The following is a 19,007-nucleotide window of genomic DNA, read 5'->3' on the forward strand; positions in this document are numbered from 1 at the left end:
ATCGTTATGAGAATTTAAAGTAGAGTAAAACCTGAGTCTGATTAAAGTTGTTTTTTGTGTGGCTGCGTGCGCTGACAGTCAACAGTGTGTTTGCGTGTGTGTGTGGAACAGAGGAAGATATTCAGATCCATCCTCCTGAATTACACGATTCAATGTTGGCAGATGGGAAAGACAGACAGGCAAATTATTCTGTCCGTCCCATTTTTCTCGGACCACCACACAGATCAATTATTTATTTCACATGTGGTCCCAAGTACGAAAGGAACATTAATGCATCCCACATACTGTGATTCATTAAGACCACAGCGCTGAAAAACACACTTTTTGACTGACGTACTTTATAATATAAAAAGTAGAAGAACTTTTGGCTATTTCACATGTTCACAAAGTGCTCTCCAGATCTCAGATGGCACAGTAATCTGTGCACCATCTTGGTCCATATTGTTTGGGAGTTATAATCCCCCGATGTGCTGTTAAAATCCCTCAGGTTATGGGCCACACTTCCACTTCTGTTGCCTCAGGCTAATCTCAGATTATGGTTATTATCACGTGCAGACCAGTCACATGAGAAGTGAGACGGCACTTCTTGGTGGCATCTTGGCCGGAAGTCCATCAGGTTTTAATAAAACCTGATGGACCAAGATGCTTTCAAAGATTTCATATCTAGTTTTATAAATAAAGACACATGGCAGCTAAATATAACAATGGTTTAATAACAAAGTTATTCAAATTTCCATACAAAAATCTTACATTTTAGAAGCAGAAAATATTTGAACTTGTAAAATATTGAATAGAAAACAATTAATTATACAATGACGTGAGATACTCTATGTTTGCATATACGTAAAAGTAAAATTTAAGTACAGTGAATAGTAATTAGATAAAAATGACACTAGTGCTTTTATTGGCATTTTAGAAACATTTGTGTGGTTTAATATATTTGCTAATACCTGACAGTAACAACAATCCAAAATGTGTCAAAATGTTGTTTAATTCATATCTCAATTAAGAGTTCAGACCTTAAATGTTAATTGCTAGGTTTCTATTGACTCAGGAAATATTCACAATCTCTTAAAAGTTTGTGTGCACTATCTGCTGTGGTGAGTTGTGCTTCCAGATGGTAGACTTTTAGTGTTTGTGACACATGGCTCTGAGTGAAGCCACGGCCAGATAGCCCAGCCCAAGATAATTGGAATTTCATTAAGGTTTTGTTTGTGTGTGTGTGTGTGTGTGTGTGTGTGTGTGTGTGTGTGTGTGTGTGTGTGTGTGTGCGTGTGTGTGTGTGTGTGTGTGTGTATGTGTGTTAAGAGTGGGTGTGGGTGTTTATGAGTCTGCATGGGTGTGTTTCTCTATATACAATATTGAGGATGGGTGGTGGGGGTGGGGTTCAGGGACTCCACCTGCTGCCACCTGTTCATCTGCTCCATCTTATAAAAGCTGCTCCCTCACTGTCTCCGGGATCACAGACACCTTGGTCTCTACAAAGGACATACATCTTGGACATCAGCCAGGCGATAACACAGAGGAGACCTCTGAGGAACCCCGAGGAACCCAACATCATGAAGTCCCGGCGACCCAGCTGCACCGACTCTGGATCCGAGTCCTCGGAACCAGACTCCAAGAGCCCAGAGAAATACGAGACCGTCACGAGGCGACGGAATGCTGCCAATGCCAGAGAGAGGAAGAGGATGCAGGGTCTGAACACAGCCTTCGACTGCCTACGTAAAGTGGTCCCCCAGTGGGGCCAGGACAAAACACTGTCCAAGTATGAAACCCTGCAGATGGCCCTCAGCTACATCATGGCCCTCAACCGGATCCTGACAGACGCCAGGAGACACAACGCTCCTCACAGGCAGTGGCTGGACCTGCAGTTTGACTGCGTGCAGCCTGAAAACTACCCCTGCCTCGTGAGGTACGACTCTCCCACTGATCAGGACTACATCCACTCGTCGTTCACATATCCGTTCGATGGCCACCAGGTCCACGCATAAACTGCTGCCATGTGGCAGATAATCAGTCATGTTGTTGGATGTGAGTGACAATGTGAATATTTCTCCTCTAATCCAGGAGAAAGTAAATACATTTGTATTGCATTATTTTTCTTCTTCATTATTTTCCAATTTTTGCAAGTGAACCCAGCAATGTTGAGCAGTTTTTTTGTTCAAAGTATAGCAATGACAAACATGTAGTGTGATTGTGATGACCACTAGATTGTACTGAAGATACAGGCAATGGTGTATTATTTGGTGTACTTTAAATCAAAAGTTACTTTGATATGGCCCTAAAATGTTGTGCAATGTTAAATGGATTCTGAGAAAATCTTTGTGGTCTTAGTTGCATAGTTAAAGTCAATATGTAACTATTTTTGTCGAAGTGTACGTACGTTTGTAGAGATGAAAAATTATTATTTTTCACACGCAGACCTCTATTTTGTTGAATTATAGTTTTTGATCAAAAAAATAAACTCTTTTGTATGAAAAATCCTTTCTCTTGTTCTTTATTATCTTCTACAACAAAGGATAATTATGATGGTAAAATATGTGATTTTTATACAGCAACCAAAAAATGGTACCATATACTGTATCTACTGTATGTAATTACATTACATGCCAAGTAAGCACAAAGCTGATTCCTTGTCAAAATAATTACTTTTTTATTTACTTTTGAATATTTTAAAAGCAATTATAACTGCAAAATATAAACCTGACATATTAAAAATAGTACATTTACTAAAAAGTACATTTTACCGCATGTGCATACTTTTTTCATTTCAATAAAAACATATTATCAACCCTCATGATCTCATTTGTCTTCTTTGTGTGGTAATACAACGTGAAACTAATAAAAGAAGGGTAGTCAAGGAGAAGAACTAATGTAAAGCACATCCTTTGTGTTGTGAGTGTCAAGTGCTCAGTGGGAGAAGCTCGTGTCTGCTGCACTGCCTTGCTCTGCACACTGGGGAATAAATCCTCCTTTTGTCCTGAGCTCCTGCGCTCTGAGATAAGACTGTTTTACGTCAATGGGGAACCAAAATATAAACATTTAAAACAGACTCATGTTGGGGGGCAAGTAAAATCACTATTCTTTTCATGAATGTTCTCAATAAAAATAACCTGTTTTTGGAGTTTTTAAGTATTAAAGAGTTATGATTTAATTCTGCTACAGCACAGTCTAATGTAAGTAGAGATACACCAGGATGCCAACTGTCCGTTGATAGAGCCACACAGCTACAGATTTAAATGGCAATCATCGGCCCCTGAAAAGTGATTGTTACAGATTTGAAAAAGTTTGAATGGTGGCACAAGCCACAGCAAATTAAGGAAGCCTGTGTGCCAGATCCTGCCCCGGCTTCAGAGGGGGAGCAGAAATTAAACTGTGTGGTAATGGCCGTGTGTAATCGCTCTGTTCACAGCCGCTGAAGCATGAACGCCCACAGCGGGACCCAAACTCTATCTGCATTAAGTATAAGACATCTCCAGCAGTGTATTACATGTATTGTCCAACTGCTAATACACTACACGCATCTTATTAGCCTGTCGTTGATTTGGGTTGTAATACTTGGAATTGTGTTGTTTTTAAATCATCTCACATTCCAGTCGGTTTGGTTTATTAAAGCCTCTATAGCTGCACAAAACACACACAAACGTGGACGGGTATCACAGTATTCATTAGTTTACCTGTTTAACTAATTGTTGATATCTGCCAAGGACACTTCCTGTAAATACACGTGTGGTAAGTGTTGCAGGGGGGGCTTGTTGGGCTGGCAGAGGAGACTTGGCCAATAGACGGGGTGCCAAACGCTTGATCCAGATGGTCATAGTGATTCATATGCCACGGCGAATGTTTGCATACTCAATAAATGCTTTCTGACAGTTGGCGTGTTGAGAGGGCAGAGTCAAAAGTGCGTAATAGTTAATGAGGAGGAGACCATCAGGAGTGACACTGCAATTATGCTCCTCATTAATTTGGTCACAAGCGGCAAACAGTTGGTGACAGAAATGTAATCGACGTGCAATTAATTGATTTCCTCAATAGGAGCACGTTATTGGACGAGTTGTTAATCAATAGTGACAACAATGTGCTCAGCATGGAAGTAATTGAGAGGGTAAAACAGATTCAATTATCTTTTAGCAGCTGAATTATTCAGTCTTCCAACACGGCTGGATGTTGATGAAGACATTTACCAGCATATTAATAAGTGGCGGTGTTGTACAGAACTCTGGGATGAAGTTCGTTCAATTTGGCAAAGTATTTTTGTAATAATTTCAGCTCTTGAAACAGGGTTGTTATTTCATGTTGTTTTCTGGTTATTTAGTTTCATTCTACCGAATGCATTGAATAATTTGTATTTATCAGAGACCAAATCAATGCGATGTAACCATGCAAAACAGGACACAAGTACGTCAATGTTGTGTTTTTTAACTGGGTGTCAGTCTCGAGACTACAAAAGCTCCAACAGAGGACCAGCTCCTCCCTCAACCAGGCTTATGTCATCCACTCTTTATAAACATCTCTCCAGCAGGTGCTTAGAAGCTGCCCGCCCTGCTCTGCCTCACTTTCCTCTCTGATCTACACACCAGCAGTCCATACGAGACGCACAGGTGTCTAACAGCATGAAGTGCCTGAACAACCGGGCCGACAGCCACCTGACCGGGCAGGTGGAGTTGGACAGCATGGGCAACGGAGCCTGGGTGAACCAGGGCTACTGTGGCTCCCCTCCGCCCCTGCCCCGAGAGGTCAGCACCATCTACAACTCTCAGTCCCTCTTCCAGGGCTCCATGGACAGCATGTACAAACTGGACACCCCCAGTCCATTCCTGGAGGAAACACCATCCACTGACCAAAGCCCGGTGAAGAAACGAGGCTGCTGCTCTTTCATCAAAGGTAGGAAGTGGAACCCATTCAGCAGTTTACAACAGTATGTCTTCTATAAGGTAGAGGTAGAGCAGTTGTCTAGTGATTTTCAACTCCTGCTTCCTTCAATTGTCCTTCAGCAAGACACTTGAATGTGTTGTAAAGCACTTTGAGTGGTCGGTAGACTAGAAACATAAATGCAGTCCATTTACCATTTGACATCTCTACAGTTATATAATAAGTATAGATGACACTTAGCCAAGATCTTGACAAAAACATCTCATCTTACGTCTTTCTTTGGTTCTAGTTCTGTTTGGGCCTGTACAATTAACTGATGAGACTCAGTTCTTTTTTTACATAAAACTTCTGTGGACCATCATAATTTAGGTCAGCTACTTTATTTCAAGTTGATACACCGTCTGCATGGTCTTTTAAAACACTCGACTCTATAAATAATGTAGCATCGTAATGACTGTAATTTGTCTGTAGGCTTCTGGGGCACAACTCTGACTGAAAACACCTCAAACAACAGAGAATTGTTTGTCCGAACCACTCTACGTGAGTTAATGGTCTATCTGGTGTTCCTGGTGGATATATGCCTCTGTAAGTATTCTACTATCCTGCATGAAATATCCAATATAAATGTATATTTCTGGCACTCAAAGATCCTGATCAGTACCCTGGTCAAATGGTATGAGCACTTTTAGCGCTTCTCTTACCAAGTGTCCTTTACACTTCTAAAATGTAAGAGTCTTTAAGAAAAGTAGCGATACCTGATTTAAACTTAATCTTTACACCTACTTTCCCAGAATTTTTATGTATAAATACACTTGTTGAATTGACATGCAAGCATGAAAAGTACTTCCAAATACTGTTGTACAAAATGTCTTTCACACATTAATGGTCCATAATGTGACATTTAAAAGTTGTATTAAACACTAAATGCATCACGGTATATTTTCATTGGATTGAATTACATATTTTGTTTGGTGTTCCTGTATCATTTTACCTTATTAATGTTGATCCCCTGTTGAAGTGCTCACCTTTTGGCAGGGTGTTGGTGAATAGGGCATTTTGGACTGTTGATTTACCATCAAAAGCCTCCCCCTACTTTAATACCAACCACAAATGCCTTCCCCATCCCTCTGCCAGACAGCCATTGTCCAGCTGAGCATTAGGAGTGAAAGGGACTTGGGTACTGTCCCTTGCCTTTTTGCGATAAGAGCATTTGGCCCTGTCCATTGTTGCTTTGTCTGGGTTAGATTTACATTGTTTGAAGAGGCTGTTTGCGTCAGGTCAGCGTGCTCTCTCTTCAAACAAATTATGGCTTCTGATCTTGATCCATTTGACTGCAGTGACATAAACACAGCCAAACAAAGAAGTCTTCAATGGGGCCTTGCGTGTCCGCTCCTGAGTTGTCTTATCTCCGACTGTTGAATAGAGCAACATTTAAAGCTGAGCCTGAGCAAAGCCAGATAGGAACCAATGATTGGCAGTTAACAATGTGATGACGTTGTCTTTCAGTGACATACGGTATGACCAGCTCGAGCACCTATTACTACACTAAAGCCATGACGGACCTGTTTGTGAATACGGGCGGTAATAGTGGGGTGAAGTTTCAGTCCATTGGCACCATGGCCGACTTCTGGACTGTGAGTTTTCCTTCCATATTCATTTCCTCCATGTTTACAACAATGAGAATTCACTGAGAAACGTGAAAATGAAACTGCATCCTCTCTCGTTACATGAACAGTATGCTCAGGGCCCATTGCTGGACGGCCTCTACTGGACTAAATGGTACAACAACCAGTCCCTGGACAGAGGAGACCAGTCCTTCATCTACTATGAGAACATGCTGTTGGGAGTGCCCAGAATGAGGCAGATCAAGATCATGAACAACTCCTGCAAGGTCCACAAGGACTTCGAAGATGAGATCACGGGATGCTTCGATGTTTACAACGACAAGAAGGAGGACGACCTGAGCTTCGGTCTCATCAATGGCACCGCGTAAGTCGCTCTCTGTTTTCCTTACAGGGTTACTTTGAGTATGCAGTTAGATTGGAGAACTACAGCAAAGTTGTCTTGGTCCTCTGCAGCTGGACCTACCACACAGAGAAAGAAGTCAAAGGTTCCTCTCACTGGGGCTTGCTGACCACATACAGTGGAGCGGGATACTACCGAGACCTGAGTCGAACCAAAGACGAAAGCATCATCATTCTGGAGGAACTGGTGGACAACCTGTGGCTCGACCGAGGAACCAGAGCAGCCTTCCTCGACTTCTCCACTTACAACGCAAACATCAACATGTTCTGTGTCATCAGGTAAAGAGCACAACTGACAATAGCAACTTTACCCATCGATAGATGCCATTGCATTGGTTGACTAAAGTTGTATTCCCTCTTTCAGGTTGGTAGTTGAATTCCCAGCAACTGGTGGAGCAATCCCTTCCTACCAGATAAGAACCGTCAAACTGATTCGCTACATCGCCAACTGGGATTACTTCATCCTTGGCTGCGAGACGGTTTTCTGTTTATTCATCCTTTACTATGTTGTGGAGGAGATTCTTGAGCTGCGAATACACAAGCTCTCCTATTTCAAAAGCATCTGGAACATACTGGACATTGTTGTCATAATGGTAAGAAAATGTAATTCTCCTCTGATTCAAACATGTCCTTTTCTTTGATTTTGCTTCGCATCAAAGAAGTGTAACTATTCTCCTTCCCAGCTTGCCATCGTTGCCATTGTCTTCAATATTTTCCGAACTGTCAAAGTGGACAACTTGCTTGGCAAACTGCTGGAACAACCTGGTATCTACGCTGATTTTGAATTTCTGGCCTTCTGGCAAACACAGTACAACAACATGAATGCAGTGAACTTGTTCTTTGCGTGGATTAAGGTAAAGTAACATCTTTCACTCAAACACAGTACTTAAGAAATGATCTGGCTCAAGCGTCATCCCTTAGATTGAGTGTTTTCTTTAGGTTTTCAAGTACATCAGTTTTAACAAGACCATGACTCAGCTGTCCTCCACACTGGGTCGATGTGCTAAAGATATCCTGGGCTTCGCCATAATGTTCTTCATAGTGTTCTTCGCCTACGCTCAGCTTGGATATTTGCTCTTCGGGACAGAGGTTGAATCTTTCAGTACCTTCGTCAAGTGCATGTAAGAAGTCTCCAAAACAGCCTCTTGGCACAAAATATTTGAATAGGATGATTGAGCGTGAATAAATCAATCCTTTTTGTTTTTTCTTTCTGCAGCTTCACACAGTTCAGGATTATTCTCGGAGACTTTGATTACGATGCCATTGACCGTGCTAACAGAGTTCTTGGGCCAATCTACTTTGTTACCTATGTGTTCTTTGTTTTCTTTGTTTTACTGGTAAGCATCAGAAGGTAAACACAAGACGTTTGATTTTAAAAGGATAAAGATGGGCGTTCTCATTACCTTTTTATGTATCTGTCCCTCAGAACATGTTTCTGGCCATCATAAATGACACATACTCTGAAGTTAAGGAGGAGCTCTCGTGCCAAAAAGATGAGCTACAGATTACTGACATCATCAAACAGGTAATCAGATTCATGTAAAAATAGATACATCTTTGGATAAAGTTTTTCAAGAGTTACAAACAAAATGGAATTCTCTTTTAATTCAGAGCTATATGAAGACATTCACGAAGTTGAAACTTAAAAAGGAGAAAATATCAGATGTTCAGAAGGCGCTACGATCTGGATCTGGAGAAATTGAATTTAAGGACTTCAGAGAAACTCTGAAAGAGTAAGTGAGACATGATCAACTATAATCTCATTTACTGAGGTTTCTTCCATTTATTTACTTATGTTTATTCTTTTGGTGTGTGTGTGTGTTTGGGGGGGGGGGGGTTCTCCTTATTTATACCACAAGTCATTGGACAAAGGGTGTTGTATGCGGTACAGATTGTTCAGACCCTTGAGGCAAATTTGGGATGTTGGGCTATGTAAATAAAATTGACTTAACTGGAGCATATTATTCAAACTTCAGTATCAAATGTAAGTAACCCTCAATGCTTTGATGATGTCATAGGATGGGACATGCTGATCATGAAATTTCTGCAGCCTTTTCCCGGTTTGACCACGATGGGAACCAAATTCTAGACGAAGACGAACAAGAGAAGATGAAAATCGAGCTGGAGGAAAAGAGGGTTTGTGTTACAGTTCGACTTGTTTCTTATTTAGCACGACAAGCAAAAAAAGACATTGAATTCACGATGGTGTTCCCCTTTTTCGTTTGTAAGGATGCTCTTTGCGCTGAACTCAACAATCTTGGAATGCATTATGGGAAAGACTTATTGGAGAAGCCTCCTGTAACGTCCAATGAGCAGAACCACTCCAGTCATACGTTCGTGGATCGGGAACAGTTTCAAAGGTGGGAATAGTTTCTACATTTAACCTATGAATTGTCCTCAAATATGAGAACTTGATTTCTTTTCAATGGACTAAAAACTGAATTACGTTTCCCTCAACATGGAAGACTGGCCAGACAGGTTCTCCAGCTTGAAAGCTCTGTGGCAGGCATCACATCCAGGATTGAGTTGATTATGGAGAAACTGGGATTACAAGAGAAAGCTAAAGGGAACGAAACGGCAAGGAAACTCACTGCGACCAAAAATGATGTGAGTATAGAACTAGATTAAGATTTCCATAAACCCTGTAGTACGCATCAGATACTATATTATTTACTATACTGAAAGGTTTATTGAAGCTATGGAACAACTGTGTTGTTGATAATGCCAAAGAGAATAGTTTTCTTAATTCCCATGAATACAAAATGTTGACTTTTTGATTATCATCCAGAGCGATGATACTGCCTCAGATGGGAGCGTCCTGGTTTGTGTGGACAGAGGGACGAAGCCTGAGGTGTCATCAAGGAGACCAGCAGTTAGCACCAGCACCACATACGATTGCCACATGTGATTCACCTGAGAGTCACGGGTTCTCTGGATTATGATGAGCAGGTCACACGCCAACAATGATTTGTTCTTCACTACTTTCCCATGTTAAAAGTCTGGATTCTTCACATCGACAACAAACTACCGACAGCGTGACATGGCAATACTTTGCTTCAACTGCTCTTAAATTACAGCCACTCATTTCATGGAAATATGTAAATACTGTATAAAAACATTTTTGAAAGTCTTTGCTTACTAGGCGACCGCACTAGAGCTAATATAAAAATCTGGTTCAAGTTGAAGCTCAGATATGTAGAAGGCTACAATACATGTTGTAGATGAGACCTGAATATAAATCTACATATTAGTAGTGTTGTGTCATATACATATATTTCAAGAGTAGGTTAGAAGAAAATACTTATACAATATAATCCAATATTATGCGTGTTTGCCACCTGATGTCTGACTAAGCGATGCTTTGCTTTAGTCATTTAATGTTTATGAATGTTCAAGTTCTATCACGGTTGCTCAAAGCGCCCCTTGACTTGTTTGCACAGTGTAGTGAGATGTAGCTACAAAAACAAATCCCTAATTATGTTTATATGGAAGACCTTGTTTAATAATTATTACCCACCTTTGTCCATCTCCTGAGTTGCCAAAACATGTAACAGAGCGAACATGGAAAAACAACATATTTCCATTAAATGCATAATAATTGGATCTGGGACATTTGGAGCAAATGTATAGAAGATGCATTCAGATGGTACAAATTTCAGAACGCACATTTCATAACTGTTCTCTGTGTAAAGCACAATTTATTAGTGTCTAATAAATGTACTGAACGACCAGGTTCAAACGTTTCTTTATTTGAAGTCACTTATTGAGTTTTCCTGCTTTAATGGAAAATGTATTTCATCCTTTATTATTAAACATCATTTATATCGTTCAACTTATATGTATTACTGTCATAAAAGCAAATTTCCATTACATTCAATATTTTAAGCAACAAATGTTTTACATGTCATAAGCGTGCAGTTGAAGCTGAAACATCACTCGCTTTACTGCTACTCTCGGAAAATGGCACACAAACTGAAAAATGGGAAAATCCACAATGCAAAAGAATTTCGGTTTGTAATAGAGCCTCCGTCAATAACACCAAGTTTGAATTTACTCATACATCAATTAAGGCTTATTCATCAATCATATTGCTGAAACTTAATGATGGAATTCCTACCGACAGTATGTACATTATTTCTAAAGTGATTATGGTTGATATTTACACTCTTGGCCAACGTGACCCTGTTCAGTTACACAAACATCCCCCAGGTTTAATAAACAAACACATGATCAAGTTTGTCGGCTGATTCAACACGAAGAGGAGAGCGAGTGTGATGCACTGTACAGAATGGCACATACGCAAAGGAAATCCAAATGGCAGGACATCTTTTGAGAAAACCTCGTCACAATTTGCCGCCGATTTGTTAAAAACACTATCTGGAATATATGGAAATATTCTGCAAATACTGAGAAATTTCAAAATGCACTAAAAAAGGGGCAAAAAGTGACTGACAAATCAATGATATATTTAGGAAAGCTTCTGCTTTTGTAAAATAACAACCATCCCAAATCAGTAAGCACAAAATAATTATGAAAAACGCAATGCAAAAACCATGAGGGGCTGGTTTAGGTGCTAAATTAAGTTGAATGTTCTTTGTAAAAACCCTATAAATAACTATAAATTAAATGAGTTATTGAGAGGAGGGAAACCAGCCCCCAGAATCAGCACAGTCGGTTAACTTTACAAACATTTGGGGTTAAGCGTGTTACAATGTTTTCTCTATATGGGCTGTAGCCTTTACTTTGACATACAGGATTATAAATTAGTCAAATCTATGCTACATTAAGGAGTAAACTAAAATCCATCAAAAGTCTGCAAATAAACATGTTGATCACTCTGATACAAAAACTGAAAAAAAACTTCTTTTTTTTTGCTTTTAGATCTGTGTCGGTGACAATTTTCTTTGTACACAAAATGCACCGAAGAGATACCACATCCGGCTCAGATCTCCTTTAAAGCCACAGTTGTTTATACAAATACTTTCTTCACACAAACTGAAAGGTCAACTATCGTTCCAGGGTCTCTATTCACAAAGCTTTTATCATTAATATATCAAAACGGGAATGAATTTCTAGCTGAAGCTAAGCCCAGACCAACGTTTAGCAGGTTGGTTCATTCTTTTGGCATCTTTTTATTTCTTTAATTCTTTTAGTGCAGTCTGTAGCAGATTCATGACCGATGGTACCCGCTCGCTGCCTCTTTACAGACCGACCTACACCACAAAGATGAACGTCATCAATGCATGAAGACGGGAGTTTTGTATTCTGTTGTATAAAATGACAGAAAAATGCAGTGAAAGTATGACAAGTCTGTAACAAACACTGAAATATATTTAAAAGAAAACATATTAAAAGTGGATATTGCTTAAGTATGATAACTCAATATTAATGTTTGAGGTTTCCATGATTTGAATCCTTGTTCCAGTGACATGATGGCTTTGTAGTAACTGTGCTTTTAACTCATCAAAAGTACCGTGGCGGTTACGTTTCTACGAGTACGCGTCGTGTTTTTCAGATACATCTTTGCTCAGCTTCTGAACATAGGAGGGTAACAATTACATTTTGAAGGACTACACTTACTTTTTGATGGTTTGTCCCATTGGTTAACTTATTCAGTGTGTGATAAGTTCTGAGTGAAATGGTTGTTTTGGGAGCGACTATTAGCTACAAAGGCTTTGTGAATATGGCCCCTGCCCTTCTTCCAACACAGCATCTGCCCAGATGAAAGAGTGCTGCGTGGTCTAAAAGGGTTGACAGAATCCTCTTGGTACTACACTTAGGTCTGGGCCGGCTCACTGCGCTTGGTAGCCGGCCATGCTAAAGTTGGCCAGGTTGGACATGACCTGGCTGGGTGCGGCTGCAGCCTGGCCTGACTGAGATCCAAAGCCTTCCACCCAGGCTGGTGACTGGGACTGCCTGCAAAGACGCCACAAATACCCCGTTAGTATGACCGTGGTCGCTGCATATGAAGATTGATAAATAATAAATAATAAATAAATGCTCCCCCCAGGTTAAAAAGGGAAAGATTCATTTAACTTACTCTACTCCAAATCCTTGCTGGTTCCACGTCTGGCCGTACATGCTGTAGGAGGGAACTTGCCACCCATTGGTCACATACTGCCCATACTGCTGCTGCTGTTGCTGTTGTTGCTGCTGCTGCTGTTGCTGTTGTTGCTGCTGCTGCTGCTGTTGTTGTTGTTGTTGCTGATTCCCATACACCTGATTCCACTGCCCCCACTGACCGAACTCAACCTTAGAGACAAACAGAGAGGAAGTGAATACATGTCTGAAGTGTCCCAATAGCTCAATTAGGAGCAAATACAGCAAGTACAAGGCCTTTAAATCTATGGCTTCACTCCGTAAACATATCTTTGGATTTGTAATAAGGTTTCTATTTTCGTTTCATAGTTATTATAAATAGGCTAAAAATAAAGACTCCTAAAATTGCATTTATCAGTTAGATCAGTTTCAGTGTGCCCCCGACTGCATTGTCCCGAGCTCTAGTCTGACCGGAGACCTGTGTTGCATGTCATTCTTTCCATCACTCACCTCATTTCCTGTCATTTTCCTCTGCTAAACTTATAAAAATGCCCATAAAAATACATGCCGTTTTCTAAATCTTATCAAATATTCATTATCCGTGACGTTCTCCCTACCTGCTGTGGATTTTTTGCTACATCAGGAGATTCTTTGCCCCAGAAGCACTTCACTAGGTGTCCTTCAATGGCTGTGCCGTTTACTGAAACAATGGCATGGGCAGCGCTGTCGTGGGAGGAAAACCTTTAAAAAAGGAAAACAGCAGCTTAGCAGTCAAGGTCATCAAGCAGAATTGAAAATACACGTTCAGGCTAATAACTGTTCTGAGGTGAAGACAAACTGAACATAAAAGGCCACTGACACCGAATCAAGTACTGACTGGCTGTCATTGAGTCATGCAGTGTGCTTGTGTTGACATCTAGCGGCCAGATGCTGCAATGCACTGATGCGTTACCTGATGAAAGAGTAGCCTTTCTCTGGGAAAACTCGGATTTCCATTATTTGACCAAAAGGTGAGAAGGTCTGGCGCATCAGGTGTTCTGAAAGAATCAAACAGAAAAGAGGTTCGTGGTTAGTTTTCAGGCTATTTGAGGAAAGTGTGTGGTAAGCAGTAAGACCACTAATGTGCATCTGTAGAAAGCATGACACGTGCCTGATAGTCCAGACTGGATCCCTCCACAGTACACGGTGCAGTTCTGTGGACTGGACTGAGTCAGGACGTCATCGAACCTCAGCTGCTTTGAGCCATCTGAAATAAAGACAAGCAACATTCGTTCAGGGACGCTCTTACACAAAGTGTCTGCCTGAATCAAAACAAAGTTCACTTTTTTATTTTATTATTATTTTTATTATATTTATTTATTATTTTTTTCTATTTTCTTTCATTCTGTGGTTTTGTTTATTATTTTCACGGTTATTTGTCTTGCCTAGTTTTTGTACCTGTGTATGATGTTGGGTGTGTTTGGAGGAATAAAAACTTAAATGAAAAAAGAAAAAACAAGTTACCGCTGTAATGTATGATCGATATGATAAAATGACCTACACTCCCTTATTTGTAATCAATGTGATATATTAAAGTCTGTTTTAACTTATCCTGGCTGATTAGACCTCAGAACTATGGCGAGCTTCAGATGCACCAATAAGAAGGATAAAGGTGTAGGGAGGGAGGAGGAAGTCAATCTGACACGGTCCTGATGGTGCGGTCAGACAGAAATCTGCCAGGTGAAATGGACTCTCCTCATACAGTAAGTGAACTCCCTGGTGTGGGTGTGCGGGATCTTTAACACTTACTGTCCTGGACACTCTTCGGAGCTGGTGGTTTGCGCGTGGCCCAGTTGGTCCTGATCTGACGTCCTCCCAGCCACTGTCCCCCCATGTTAATGATGGAATTCTCTGCATCCTATAAATCCAAATCAAAGACAGTTAACTCTCTGAATTTGATGAATCTGTAAAGTTTACTGGCGACTATACTCGGTTCTCAAAATATACATTGCTGTTTGTATTATTAGTATAACTATGTAATGTTAGATGATTGATGGTGTTGTCAACTATGATTAAATAGATTTCCTTGACTGTGAATGTATTAAAGTAGGATAATAAACAGAAAATAGAAATAACCTTCAGTCTGTGTTCTTGCACTGGAGCCTTACCAGTTTGTTGAAGAAGGACACAAATCCATACCCCTTTGATTTGCCTGTCGTCATGTCCTTCACAACACGGGCGTCCCTGCAGGGAGACGTGAAAACAACTTCAGTGCACTTCTCAGTTCTAACGTTTCAAACTAAAAGGAACCACGCAAAACAAACTGAACTACTCTACTCTGTCCTAAATGAATGTATTTAGCTATCATGACCTCGTGCTGAGCACTGACTTGTTAAACACTTGAGAGGAAAAAACAAACAAAAACAAGTACGAAAACATGCAGCCTACAGTACTGTTTTTAAATCATTTCAGATGAATTAATGGATCCTTGCCACTAGAGCACCACTTCCTGATTTAAACTCACAAAAGGAATAGATCAAAGGGATTACCATGCATTCTTAAAATCTGCTGTTGGTGCTCTCGCTACAAATAGAAATATATAGAAAATATCAAAAAGAGAAAAAAGGAATTAAACGGCATACATGGCCTGTTAACAGATTTCTTTTTTTTCCCGTGTCAATTCTTTACCACCACTATGGAGTATGGAGTTTGGGGAGCTGCAAATTTTGAGAAATTGACATTTTCAGAACTTTTGGAAGAGGATCATTGCACTACAAACAACACTATGCAAATCAAAATGAGACAATTTAAACATAGATTTAGAGGAATACATTGAGTGCTGGAATTTGTTAATCTAAGATAGATCATGTTAATACATAGCATCTACAAATAAAGACATATGGAAAGAATGGAATAAATAGAGAAAAAAAACTACATCTGAGTCTCCAGAGTGCACAGTTCCTTGCTGTTAGCCTTCAAGCTCCTGTCCAATCCTATGAGCATTTCTGTAAAATAACCAAAGTGCTATTACTTCACTGAGACCCACAACTAAAAGCTGTTCAGGTTTATACACACAGCTTACATTATATTTACTTACCACAGCCTAAATATGCAAAAAGAGTAGGCTAAAAGTCGACACTTCAGTCATAAAAATACAAAACACACAGACTACATGTAAGTAACTGGAACAAAGCTCTTAACAACTTACAGGTATTGTGTTGGAAACTTAAACGAGACTGTTCAAATCTGTTAAAAAGAGTGTTTTTAAAAACAAAGCAATACATATGTTGGAAAAAAGGTGCAGTACTTGCATGTGAAAGAGTACTTTGTGTATGCATGTTGGTCCATCACAACTATGTTTACATGCACGGATGTAATGTCACTATTGAATATACATTTGACAAACAAAATACATCAAGATGAAGCAAAACTGGATTGGTTCTCCTGAACATTCACCATCTCGGTTGACTTGTAAACATTGCATCTCACAAAAGATAACTTGGCTTTTTCAAATATACCGTATTTTCCGCACTATAAAGCGCACCGGATTATAAGGCGCACCTTCAATGAATGGCCTATTTTAGAACTGTTTTTATATATAGGGCGCACCGGATTATAAGGCGCATAGAATAGAAGCTACTACAGTCAAACGGCGAGTACGGCATCCAACATGCCCGGCTCCCTCACGTCATTATCCGAGTCAGTGTCGCTGCTATTGCCTGGCAGTTCAGTGATTATTCCTGCCTTCGTGAAAGCTCGGACCACAGTTGAGACTGATATATCAGCCCAGGCATCCACGATCCATTGGCAAATAGTGGCATAAGTCGCTCGGCGCTGTCTCTCCGTCTTGGTGAACGTGTGTTCGCCTTCTGTCATCCACTGCTCCCACGCAGCTAGCAGTCTAGCTTTGAACGGCCTGTTGACACCAATATCTAGCGGCTGGAGTTCTTTAGTTAATCCACCCGGAATGACGGAACCAATTGATCCATATATAAGGCGCTCCGGATTACAAGGCGCACTGTCGTTTTTTGAGAAAATTAAAGGCTTTTAAGTGCGCCTTATAGTGCGGAAAATACGGTACTTGGAGAGAGAAGGGGATCTGGACAACATGCAAGAACAAGGGGGACGTTGCAGTTCATGGGCAGACCCAAACCCCTAGGACACCAGGGTGTCCCAGTGTCTCATATCAAACCATTGTTTTTTTTATCCCAAAACTAAATGATTGATGTGAGATCAGACGTGGCTTGTAGACTGTTGAGAAGGTACAACAACCGTCAGGATGTCATCCCTTGTGGACCAGTGTTTGAAATCACAATATGCACGAACTTCCTAACGTCATTACATTTACAGTTAAGTCACCCCATAGTGTATGCATGTAAACATGGTCATAGACAGTTGTTTCAGAGCATACGTTTACATAACATTACTAAGAAGTAACTTAATATTCCCAAAATTTAGATAAATCAATATGCTTGCATTGCAGCATTCAAATGTGTTGTACTGCACGTAAAAAGAATTATCCTTCTAAGTGAAGACTTACGAGATTTTCCCAAAAGGTCCAAATGCTGCCTTGACATCCTCGGTGGTGATCTCAGGGCTCAAATCTCCCACAAACACATGGAAGTGATCTAGAACGACACAAAGGTGAAAACAAACAGAGGGAAGAAACCATTTACTATTCTCTGGTAAACTGAAGATGTCAGCAGCTTATAAGAATCAATAGGTGAACACTTACTGGACGTGTCTTTCTTCTGGCTACTTGGAGTGGTGGCCCAGTTTACTTTGACCTCCTGAAAGAATGTTACAGAGAGCCTTTAAAATAATGACAGAGAATCTGAGAAGTTGACATTTTCTACACAAGGAACAAGAATCCCAAGGGAATTCAAGCAGTTGCGCTGCCAAGCTTTTCATTTTGGACCAGACGTATTGTCCTACCTTTCCTAATATCTTCCTCCCATTCATGGCTGCAAGAGCTGCAGCAGCATCTCTGTGTTCAAAGAACTCCACGAAGCAATAAGGGTCATTGCTTGTATGCTGCGTGGGACAAGGTCAAACACAAAAGTTCATCAGGTGGGTCCCACTCCACTATGTGGTGGACAAATGTGATGTAACTGCAGCTAAAATGTGTCTAGTTTCTTTGTCGTCAACAGTGGATTTATTATTCCAATTTATGATCCAACGTTGGATAATTAGTTGGACATGGTCTCCCTCCATGCATGTGAATACAGGGGACATGAAAAGAAAAGGAGAAGACGGAAAAGATCAAATCAACAGTCTTTGCTGCTTACCTCTGTGATCATTTTACAACTTTTGCAAGGCCCGATCTGAGTGAAGAGTTGCAGAATCAGGATCTCTGTTACATCCTTGGAGAGGTTTCCCACATACCTGCAGGGAGAAGAGGGGATAATTCAGTGAAAGCTGTTAAACTGTAGTTTAACGGCGAGGTGGTACAGACTGTGATAATATTAGTTAATCTGAAAAACTGACCCATATACAGCTAATTTAGGGTATTAGCATGGTTAACTAGTCGGTGAGTTACTTATGTGACGTTATTTTTTATTACCGTTAACATTAGCTTGCCTGACATTCAAGCTAGCCCGACGTATGTTACGGCTAACGAGACAGTTGCCGCCGTTTAACTCTTCAAACGTGTTTCTCTTTAACCTTATGTTTAATAACCTGACGATAGTGGAACATAACATTGCGTAGTATGGCGGTATTCGCCAGGGTTGTGTAACGTTAGCTAGGTTAGCCACTGGGTCCCGACGTTAGCGAAGCTAAGAATACCTAACCAACACTGCAGTTGGACACATAACAGTACTTACAGGGTCTTGGGGTAGCTTTCGTCGTCCATGACCGAAGCCGACAGCTAACGTTTACCGATTCCGGTGAACCCTGTTAATTAACTAGTTACAACAACTAGCTAACTAGCTCAGAAGCTAGCTAACCGGGCGCCAGGGTATACGTCACGCTGGGAGTCCAGAGAGCTTAGCAGGCGCGTGCGTGCGTGCGTGGGTGGTACGAAAAAAAGCGCCCAGGCGAGCCGAGGTCAGAGTGAGGTAACGAATAGCCACCATTTTTACAGTTTCAACA

At 40.7% G+C, this 19,007-nt stretch overlaps 3 protein-coding genes across 5 annotated transcripts; 2 read left to right on the plus strand and 1 right to left on the minus strand.

Moving 5' to 3' along the window:
- The first annotated feature begins 1,559 nt into the window (after positions 1-1,559).
- atoh7 (atonal bHLH transcription factor 7) lies at positions 1,560-1,991 on the plus strand. Its single transcript, XM_076076651.1, has one exon. It carries the CDS (start codon positions 1,560-1,562, stop codon positions 1,989-1,991), a length of 432 nt encoding a protein of 143 aa, XP_075932766.1.
- A 2,622-nt stretch (positions 1,992-4,613) lies between these two features.
- pkd2l1 (polycystic kidney disease 2-like 1) lies at positions 4,614-9,524 on the plus strand. Its single transcript, XM_076077271.1, has 14 exons — positions 4,614-4,884; positions 5,344-5,457; positions 6,379-6,506; positions 6,608-6,861; positions 6,951-7,175; positions 7,261-7,489; positions 7,580-7,750; positions 7,836-8,017; positions 8,113-8,233; positions 8,323-8,421; positions 8,508-8,629; positions 8,915-9,032; positions 9,126-9,256; positions 9,362-9,524. The coding sequence occupies exons 1-14, from the start codon at positions 4,614-4,616 to the stop codon at positions 9,522-9,524; spliced, it is 2,328 nt and encodes a 775-aa protein (XP_075933386.1).
- Positions 9,525-10,625: 1,101 nt separating this feature from the next.
- tial1 (TIA1 cytotoxic granule-associated RNA binding protein-like 1) lies at positions 10,626-18,909 on the minus strand. Of its 3 annotated transcripts, XM_076077273.1 has the most exons (12): positions 18,740-18,909; positions 18,203-18,299; positions 17,850-17,948; positions 17,650-17,704; positions 17,455-17,542; positions 15,083-15,158; positions 14,724-14,832; positions 14,086-14,181; positions 13,888-13,972; positions 13,553-13,676; positions 12,937-13,148; positions 10,626-12,812 (listed from the first exon to the last, which is right to left on the minus strand). In XM_076077273.1, exons 1-12 carry the CDS (start codon positions 18,766-18,768, stop codon positions 12,689-12,691), a joined length of 1,194 nt encoding a protein of 397 aa, XP_075933388.1. In that variant the 5' UTR covers positions 18,769-18,909; the 3' UTR covers positions 10,626-12,688. The 3 variants fall into 3 exon arrangements, with proteins under 3 accessions (XP_075933388.1, XP_075933389.1, XP_075933390.1); XM_076077274.1 differs by lacking the exons at positions 18,203-18,299; positions 18,740-18,909 and adding an exon at positions 15,850-15,919 and having other exon boundaries at positions 17,850-17,935; XM_076077275.1 differs by lacking the exons at positions 17,455-17,542; positions 17,650-17,704; positions 17,850-17,948; positions 18,203-18,299; positions 18,740-18,909 and adding an exon at positions 15,557-15,631.
- Between the last annotated feature and the right edge of the window lie 98 nt (positions 18,910-19,007).

This window comes from Anarhichas minor, unplaced genomic scaffold, assembly GCF_050575085.1.
Source record: "Anarhichas minor isolate MPS153535 unplaced genomic scaffold, ASM5057508v1 ptg000058l, whole genome shotgun sequence".
Classification (NCBI taxonomy): Eukaryota; Metazoa; Chordata; class Actinopteri; order Perciformes; family Anarhichadidae; genus Anarhichas; species Anarhichas minor.

Bases quoted from the DNA above. Each gene is read 5' to 3' on its own strand.
- pkd2l1 (XM_076077271.1), top strand. From the start codon at position 4,614: ATGAAGTGCCTGAACAACCGGGCCGACAGCCACCTGACCGGGCAGGTG. The intron at 7,751-7,835 runs GTAAAGTAACAT...TGTTTTCTTTAG, and splicing joins TGTTCTTTGCGTGGATTAAG to GTTTTCAAGTACATCAGTTT. The intron at 8,630-8,914 runs GTAAGTGAGACA...ATGATGTCATAG, and splicing joins TTCAGAGAAACTCTGAAAGA to GATGGGACATGCTGATCATG.
- tial1 (XM_076077273.1), bottom strand. From the start codon at position 18,768: ATGGACGACGAAAGCTACCCCAAGACCCT. The intron at 18,300-18,739 runs GTAAGTACTGTT...TTCTCCCTGCAG, and splicing joins GAAAGCTACCCCAAGACCCT to GTATGTGGGAAACCTCTCCA. The intron at 17,543-17,649 runs GTAAGTGTTCAC...GTGTCGTTCTAG, and splicing joins CCAGAAGAAAGACACGTCCA to ATCACTTCCATGTGTTTGTG.
- atoh7 (XM_076076651.1), top strand. From the start codon at position 1,560: ATGAAGTCCCGGCGACCCAGCTGCACCGACTCTGGATCCGAGTCCTCG.